Source organism: Arachis duranensis, chromosome 7 (genome assembly GCF_000817695.3).
Source record: "Arachis duranensis cultivar V14167 chromosome 7, aradu.V14167.gnm2.J7QH, whole genome shotgun sequence".
Lineage (NCBI taxonomy): Eukaryota > Viridiplantae > Streptophyta > Magnoliopsida > Fabales > Fabaceae > Arachis > Arachis duranensis.
Genome location: NC_029778.3, coordinates 14,028,822 through 14,038,196, shown reverse-complemented (window position 1 = coordinate 14,038,196; position 9,375 = coordinate 14,028,822). Strand labels below are relative to the sequence as shown.

The 9,375-nt window shown below is 28.8% G+C and overlaps 2 protein-coding genes across 2 annotated transcripts in view; one reads left to right on the top strand and one right to left on the bottom strand.

Moving 5' to 3' along the window:
- Positions 1 to 829: 829 nt before the first annotated feature.
- On the bottom strand, positions 830 to 3,290 carry LOC110273950 (uncharacterized). The gene is made up of 4 exons (XM_021127496.2): positions 3,136 to 3,290; positions 2,612 to 2,704; positions 1,893 to 2,290; positions 830 to 1,590 (listed from the first exon to the last, which is right to left on the bottom strand). Exons 1-4 carry the CDS (start codon positions 3,287 to 3,289, stop codon positions 1,003 to 1,005), a joined length of 1,233 nt encoding a protein of 410 aa, XP_020983155.2. The 5' UTR covers position 3,290; the 3' UTR covers positions 830 to 1,002.
- Positions 3,291 to 7,241: 3,951 nt separating this feature from the next.
- Positions 7,242 to 9,375, top strand: part of LOC107457940 (ADP-ribosylation factor-like protein 8c) — a 2,863-nt gene continuing 729 nt past the window's right edge. Inside the window, exons 1-5 of the mRNA XM_016076134.3 lie at positions 7,242 to 7,443; positions 7,731 to 7,812; positions 7,938 to 7,970; positions 8,078 to 8,199; positions 9,191 to 9,352. Of these exons, the coding sequence (XP_015931620.1) occupies positions 7,406 to 7,443; positions 7,731 to 7,812; positions 7,938 to 7,970; positions 8,078 to 8,199; positions 9,191 to 9,352 (437 nt within the window). The 5' untranslated portion in view covers positions 7,242 to 7,405. The remainder of the gene's footprint in view (positions 7,444 to 7,730; positions 7,813 to 7,937; positions 7,971 to 8,077; positions 8,200 to 9,190; positions 9,353 to 9,375) is intronic.

Here is a 9,375-nt window from a genome sequence, read left to right as displayed (position 1 = left end):
TCGATTGTTTTGTGATAATCTGTAGTCAAACTGATTGAGTTATGAGAAACTTGAAATTCAATCCATTGTTTTGATAATCCGATTTTCAAAGAAAACGATTTCACAGTCCTGAACGAATGTCATGGATCAAATATAAACTTTTAATCGATTGGAATGGCCAAAAAATTTATTACGATCAATAGAAGATCAAATTTGTTATTGTTTTTTATTTTGATTGTTAATAAAGATGAATGATAAAATAATAATTTATAAAATAAAAAATAAATTTTATAATTAAATAAAATATATGGAGTTAATTTGTAATTAAAATTAAAAAAAATTATTTAACAGTTATTAAAAAATTTAAAAAATATATTTTGTTATGGGACCATTTAATGATGCAAATATTTTAGGAACATAAAATTTTTTGCCAATTTTTTAAGTGTCACATGATTATAACACTTAATTTCAGTAATACAAGATGGAGGTACTTGTAACGCATGCTTAATGTAATTTACGGAGAGAATCAAGGAACGCTAGTTAGGAATTGTAAATAGAATAATATACATTCAAAATTTTTTATTAATAAAGTTTAATTAAATTAGTCTAATATAATAAAAATTAGTTATAACTAATATTATTTTAAATTTTATTCTTTATCTTAATTAGACTTAGTTTCTAAAAAAACTTGAATATATAAGATTATTCTTACGAATAATTGTGAAATATATATGGCTAAAGAGGTGAGAACAACTTTGATGTTTCTAGAAAGAATCATCTTACAAACATTTTTAATAGCCTTTTTTTTACAATGTATTAAGCAACTTAATCAAAGAAACATTACAAGAAACTTTTGGATAGAGACTGATTTTACCGACCAATTCGATCGATTGATTTTTTCCATGACCAAAAACAGTTAGTCTCTCGTCAATGACCAACTTGATTTGGCATTTGTTTGAACTTTGACGGCCTTATTTTAAAATTAATCGCTATTCAGATAATTTCTTATATCGGAAGGAGCCTTCAGAAAAGATCATTCTTATGTACCAAAAGACTTATTGAGGTAGCAAAACCATAGATCTTACCACAGCAGACCAATGGCACAGAAGAAAGTGCAATTATGAAAATGAAGATCCATTTGGGGAAGAAAGAGAAGATTAAAACAGCAGAACAAAGAGCAGTGAAAGTAATGGTGATTATGGAAAGAAAAAGAAGCAAACACCCTATTGCAATCTTCCGATGACGAGCATTGACCTGGTCAAACATTTTCTGCTTGCGTGGGCTGTGTATAACTGAAGTGAAAAAGAGCATTGAAAGAACAAGGACGGTTGTTACAACAACGACTGATAGAAGGAATAATATGTACCATGTGGTCTCTTTAAAGACAGGAGTTGGTCCTTGAACAGTGTTGGTCCGAATAGTGAGAGCAGCAGTTACAGCCAAGGTGGTAACAAGAGTTCCAATAATCATAAAATTGTTTGCTGTTTCATTCTGTTCTGACATAGCTCTTTCATGAAGCTCTTTGTGTTTCTTATAAAATATTTCCTCTGGAGTTCGTCCTTTCACATTTTTCATGCTTTTAAATGCACCTGGAACTATGCTTGCCACTTCCTACGCATAATTCAGATCAAAACAAGTTGGTTTAGATTGAATCATTCTTAGTTTTATATCCTTATGACTTGTTATTCAACTAATAAATTAGTGCAACAATTATAATTTGGATAAGATTCACGTACAGTTGTCTTCATATAAAGTTCTTAGTAGAAAATTATCATTCTCAACTAGCAACTTCACATGAAAACCAATTGCAGGTGAGTTTTCACCTTATAATTTACACTTAGAATACCTAAAAAAAATTTTATTTAGAATTAATTTAGTTAGAGTTTTCAAAAGAAAAACATTTTTTAGTTGACCTGAAACCATCGTTCCTCACTGAGAAGTAGAGAATGACAAGGTGTTCCAAATCTTTCTGCAGCTGAAAGCTTTCCAGCATAGTGAAGAATATTGTTTCCCTTAAAATCAAGGAATTGCAGAATAGCATTGGTGTATGCACCCTTGCTCAATATTAATTGGTATGTAGTTACTCGTCGATTTAGAATGGCTATGTGAAGTAAGCTTTGCCCCTTTGAATTCACTTCCATCAACAAATTTGCATTGTATCCAAACATAAATTCTAAAATTATGGCGTTTCCTAATTTTGCTGCATCAAACATTGCTTTTGAAATTCTTGCACACTCAAACTCTTCCCCTTCCATATGCTCAAATACCATACGCACAATGTCTCTATATCCAGCTTCATCACCCTCCGAGGCTAATACAAAAACAAATAATAAATAAAATAAAATAAGAATTTAAAATTATCATCTGTTAGCGCGTATGTCAAGTTTTATTTATTTTTTTCTTTCAATTTTTAATTTTAGACTATGTGAACTTGATACATTACTAATAACTTTTAATATAACTTTGATACTATATTAGAAATTAAATAGAACTAAATTAGAATGAAAAATGCTAGGTGAGTAGCAATGTTTTTTTTTTATATTTAAACTAATATTGACTAATTCTGCACTAAAATATTAACCTGTAGCATTTTTCATGCAGAATAGTTAAATTAAGATATGAGAAAACTCACGCAATTTGGCAATGACTTCCAATGCAGTTAGTCCGTCATTGTTTTCGGCTCTGGCAAGTTCGGAATACATATCCAACAATGAAGATGCCACACCTATAATGTCACAGGATTGCCACTTTTGCGTTTTCATAAATATATATCATAAAAAAGTTTTAATTACTCTTGTCCGTTCTTATAATTTTATTGAATTTTTAATTAAGTTTCTATACTTTATTTTCTTTTCAATTGAGTCTTCATATTATATCAGGTTTGTAATTAAGTTGACAAAAATTTAAAATTAATTGAATATTCTGTTAAACAAAATGAATATACTTAATATTTGACTGAATGTTTCTTATAGTTCAATAGAATATTCTGTTAATTTTAACGTTTTTGTCACGATAAAGATTTAATTACAAAATTTAATATGGTACAAAGATCCAATTAAAAAGATATAAAGTATATGGACTTAATTGAAAATTCGATGAAATTATATGAAGTAATTAAACCAAAGAAAAGAAAGAAAGAAGGAGAGTTTGACTTACTATAATTGCTGGTGGTAAGAGCCAAGAAAAACACCCTAACAATGTCTTCTTCAATGGATAAGTGACGGTTCAAATAATCCAGTCGAGTATTTTCAAACAAATAATTCACCATAAGAGGCTGATTAGCCCAACATGCCAATTCAATTGGAAGCATGTTTTTGTGTCCTTTAATCCAAACCAATCCTGGATTCTTGCGAAGTAGTAATTTAGCAATTTGCAGGTTCCCTGAAATGGCAGCCATAGAAAAGGCAGTGTTGCCATCTACCTTGCGAATTTGTATGTCTTCCAGACTCATATGATCTATTAAGTTTTCTACAAAGCTGGTTTGTTCCATGCTCACTGCAATGTGAAGAGCTGTGTCTCCTTGCTTAGTCAAAAGACAACAGAGCCGAGTAGGATCAGTTATATTATATCTTAAAGCTTTACTCCAATCCCCTGTAATGGCTGCCTTATATATCTGCCTTTTATACGCATCTGTGCAAATTTCAAAACAAATATATCAGAGTTTTCATAAATATTTGAAAACTGCAAAAAAAAATGTGCTGTATAAAAATGCTTTCTTGCATTACAAGAAGCGATTGATTGAATATTTTTCCCTAATTTAAAATAGAAAAACTCTTGGAGGTATCAATTTTTAGTATTTTTCATTATCGTCTGACAAGTATAAATACTATATTGTCTTTAACAAATAAATTTTATTAATCTATATGTAAATTCTAAAAAAACGTGGGTGGAAAGTGTATTAATTTAATTGTGTGAAATTCTAGTAAATATAGGTACAAAGTACAAATTATATATTTTTTGTATGTAAAATATCTGTAAATATAAATATAAAATATTACTTACCGAAAATAATAATATTTACTAGTCATATAACATTGCTCTTTAAAATATTTAATTAAAAAAAATGAAGTTATCTTTTAGAATGAAAACAACCGAGGCTGTTGATAATCGTTCCATATCGGACTAGCAATCTCTTTGTATGTTCCACCTTAGTGTATTGATATGTTTCCGTCAAAACAAATTATGAACAGAAAACTTACTATCTGATCCCCAAAAAATGCGTTCTCTTACATGCTCTGCTTCTTCCGCCACTACAATACCCAGTTCGTCGCAATCTGTTATTCTTGCAAGGTACATAAACACAGGTTATCGTGCTCATTGTTATTCATTCAATTATTAGACTTTGAAATTGCATATTAATACGTTGGAACTTAATTAGAACACATTATTTACATTATTACATATGTAAACTTATATGGTTGTGCGGTCTTAAATTATTCACTACTTCATATTTGACTCTTATCCACTATCAGTTTATTCCCAATATCTTTAATTTAGTGTAATAATAATAATTAAAAGAGATCGTATGCATGTTACCTGTTATAGCTGCTGATGAGGTACTACTTGCACCACCGGATATAGACATAACACTTTTATGGGACGTTACTAATGATGATTTAGGCTTCTTTTTTTTTTTTCTTTTAATCGGTGTTTAGTGTTTACCATAGAATTAGTATGGTCATTACTACGGATTAGAACATCCATTTATAAGAGAGAAGGCCATGGACTAATAGTTGTATCCTAATAATTAAGAGTATAATGGCTTTGATTAAATGTTAAACATCAAGTATAGCATATTCTGAAGTGTTTACTAATTTCTTGATAATCAAGAATGGAATGTTGGAATTTTTGGCAAATTTATTTATTTCTACATGCAACATGTATATGACATATGTACTTTTGACCTTTTTTCTCTGCTTGAAAAGGAGGGAAAGGATTAACAAAAGATTATTTAATTTAAAGATATAGTTCGAACACATTCTTTTTTATATAAGTTACATGGAATAAAGTCAATAAACTAAAAACTGTCGTATGTTAATTTTTTTTCAATTACAAGAGCAATATGAATTTTAAGAGAATATTTTTTTTTTATAAATAGGACTAAATCATTTGTTCAAGATAGACATAAATAATTGGTCAAGACAGTGGTTAATAATTACAGAAAACCAAACATCTTATTATTTTTAAGTTATATTAAATACTCTTATTAATTAGTCAAGTTAAATTAAATATGCATCACTTTATTAGTATCTATTTTAAGATTTATTTTATGTTTAGTTTATTATATTTTACTCTTTATTATTTTAGATCCAATTATAATTTGATCCATATTATCTTAGTGAACTTATAAATTAAAATTTTAAAAATAAGAGTCAAGAGGTATTAAAATTTCTAAATTTTGTAGTTATTTTTTTTATAATAAACAATATTTTTAAATTGTATAATTTATTAATTAATTTATATTTATTTTATTATACCATACACTGAAATATTTATTGAAAATTATTAATATAATAAATATCATAACAGTACAAAAGAAAAAGTGAATTGAAAAAGAATATTTTCTGAAAAAATTTTGTAGGGATACATTTGATTTAAGAGCAGAATAATAGTTGCCTATCCTTATTTGAGTAGATGAGTTTCTTTTAAAATAAAAAAAAATAAAAGGTAAGATCATGTGAATAAAATTTAAAAATAAGAAACATTTTTGAATACAATAGAGTAATAGACCTTAAGCATGTGCAAAAGATTTTTAGCTATTGAACCAAAGATACTTGTGTTATTTATGAGATATTTGTGTCATTATAATGTTTCTTTTTGTCAATCCGCGGGTAGGGTCAGATACCCGCAGGTTGAGCACGGGTAGGATTAGGGTTGGGTATTTCTCAACCCACAGATAGAATAGAATTGAGTGTTAGTTAAAAACTCAACCCGCGAGTACGGTTAGGGTTGAGTTCAAACCTTACTCTATCCTATCCATTACCACCCCTAATAATATGGTAACATAAACCTACATCTAGGATAATATTTGAACTAACACGTTCATGCACATCAGCACATGTAAATAAGATTGGGTGAATTTTATAGTATTTATAATTTGGTGTCTAATTTTTATTTAATTTATTTTTTATAATAAATTTTAAATATTTAATAATTATTTATTTTTATATTTTTAAAATTAAATTTTTATTTTTTATTTTTTTTAAATATAATGATGTACTTACAACTCTGTCAAAGCATCCATGTTATTCAGTTCAGGTGGGATTTCACCTGTCAAATTCCTTCTTGATAGAACTCTAAAATAAGTAGTTGGAATTTGTAAAATTGTAGTCAGTTTCAACTTCCGGTATATATTAAATAAGCAAAATGTGATGTCAACTTTTGAAATATATGATGATGATTTTCCATTATAGTGCTTCCGAATTTACTCCAACTGTGTAGAAATGATCATAACAGATAGCCCATTCTACAATACTGAGTTAATATGGCAATTCACTTGATTAATGTTGGAATGGAACAAAATTTTCAACACAAAGTTTTTATTTAATGTTAAAATATTATATATTGATATCAAAAAGTAATAGTAAAATATAAAAATAATTGTTAACAAAAATTTTGATAAAATCACAATTTAATAATTAAAAGATTATTGAAAGGTATCTTAAAAAATAATTTAATTATTATATATTTTTTTAAAAATATTTTGATAAAAATAAAATTTAATCAATAAAAAAATAATTTATTAAAAGATATTTTGGTAAGTAAAATTTAATGACTTTTTTTGTTAAAGAATATTTGATAAAAAATAATTTATTTTCTTAAAAAATAGATAAAATTAATATTAATTAACATAAAAATTTAAAATAAATTAAAAATTTTAAATTATAAAGAAAGAAAATATATGTTTTAGAAATAGAAAGGGGAGTATAATTTTCTTTTTACTTTATTTGAATAGAACAATAACACAGTAGTACTTAACAACCAACTTATCATCTAGAAGACTAGAAATGAGAGAGGAATTGCGTTGTATCACTAAAACAGTTAAAGATATTTATTTGATCACAACAGTGTAGGCAGCGATATACAGATATTAGATAGCGATTATCCCAACACAACACAAGCTACCAGAACACAACACAATACAATATAGATTACAAATGTTATGGATGTATTATGTTTATATTTCTCGTATATTTTTATTAAATATGATTAATTAAAATGTATTAAAAAAAAAGGAAAAGTTATGCAAATAATGTTATTGTTTGTAGTCGTATCCTGTGTTAACCGGTAGCCACCTCTCTTTAGATTCCAATCTTTCAAAACTCAAGTTTTTATTGTCGTTTTCCTCATCGCCGAAGTTTCTCCTCTTCTCTACGCCTCTTTCTTCCCATTTCTCATCCCTTTCATTCAAATTCATTCCCTAACAATGGGTCTTTGGGATTCCCTTCTCAATTGGCTTCGCAGGTATATATATTTATTATACATCTTCTCATTCAATTACATAATTTCTTAATCTTTACATATTCTATGTTCAGTTTCATGTGTTTCTTTTTCTCATAATAGGGCTTCGATCTTTGTACATGCTTACAATTTCATGTTACTTTTATTGATTCAAAAGCCCTTAAAAGATAGGATAGTGTTTGATTTTATGTAAAGGGGTTACCTTGAGGGTTAGCTCCATGAATGTTCTTACTTATAAGTTCTAACTCTTTGTTTATTCATTTATTGTTCTTTTGCTATTTGTTTTTCAGCTTGTTTTTTAAACAGGAGATGGAGCTTTCCCTTGTAGGCCTTCAGAATGCAGGGAAGACTTCTCTTGTTAATTCAATTGCTGTGAGTTTCATGCGTTCTGAATTTCATGCCCTGAAAATTCAATTCAGTTCAATACAATACAGTTTAGTGGATTAATGGCTAAAATTTTTATTCCTAATATTTGATTTATTTGTTTTTTTTACCAGACTGGGGGCTATAGTGAGGACATGATTCCAACTGTGGGTATCTTTCTTCTTTTGTTCATTTTTTCAATTGCACGTTTGAATATTCTAAGCACTTTGTTTGTAGTTGTAATAGGACACTAATGTTTTGGTATGAAAACCAGGTTGGGTTCAACATGAGGAAAGTCACCAAGGGGAATGTAACTATAAAGCTTTGGGACCTTGGTGGCCAGAGGAGGTTCAGAACAATGTGGGAGCGTTACTGTCGCGGCGTCTCAGCTATAGTGTATTGTCTCCCTTAATGTTCTCTCTTACTCTTACAGACTTGTACATTCTTGGCACGTATACTTTGATGGCTTTTTATATTGGTTTTGAATCACAAGTTGTGTGTTGTTGGATTAACTTTTGGGTTTAAGGTACTTGATAATATCAGTTTTTGAATTTATATGAATTTGTTTAGGCATTAAAATCAAACTTTCTGCAGCATAGGATTTCATTATGGGGATTACTTCCTATTTGTAAGATAAAATACTGCAAATCATGTGGTTTAAGTATTTTGTGCATATGATACAAAGCACCAGAAAATAAAGGGATATATGTAGACAAAAGGATTCAAAATGAGTGAATGAAAATTAAAGTGTGCTCTAGTGTTATTTTGTAATAGAAAAATGTGATTAAGGAAACAAGACCTGTGGTGTTGGCAACTAAAAAAGCCAAGAACTTAGCTCAATTTTACAGAGATGAGAATGTTAAGTTGGACGAGTGGACACTGTAAACAAGATAGGATTAAGAATGGTTATATAGTAGAGAAAGTTGAAGTATTAAATATTCTGGAAACAGTTGGAAGAATCTCACCTTAGATAATTTGGTTAGTGAGCAGAATATCTATAGAAGCTCTTATAATGAGAGTAGATCAAATAGAAGGTAACTCTGTAGTTTCAGGGTTTAGGATTAAAAGTTAAAACCTTACAATAGGGCGCAATAGCATTCGGGATTTCAAACAATGACTTCATGGTTTCCTTTCCCTAAGAATTTTTCATCAAAGGGGGGTTAAATTGAAAGTCTACATAATTAATAATGACCTATGTGAAGGGTTAACTATATCCTAAAAGTTTTATTATCAAGAGAAGTTACCTGGGAATGGTTTTGAACAGAAAACTCAGTACTTGCTCTTATCAATATCTACTGTTGCCCGTTAACGAAACAAAGATTCTTGTGCATTGTTCTTTTTGTCATGTGTATTAAAGCTCTCTCAATTGATGGATGTGCAAAAACAGGTATGTTGTAGATGCTGCTGACAGAGACAGTGTTCCTATATCTCGAAGCGAGTTGCATGAACTCTTGACGAAACCTTCTCTAGGTGGAATTCCTTTGCTTGTTCTTGGAAATAAAATTGACAAGTCAGAAGCACTCTCCAAGCAAGCATTGGTAGATCAGCTGTGAGTTCAGAGCACTTAAGATA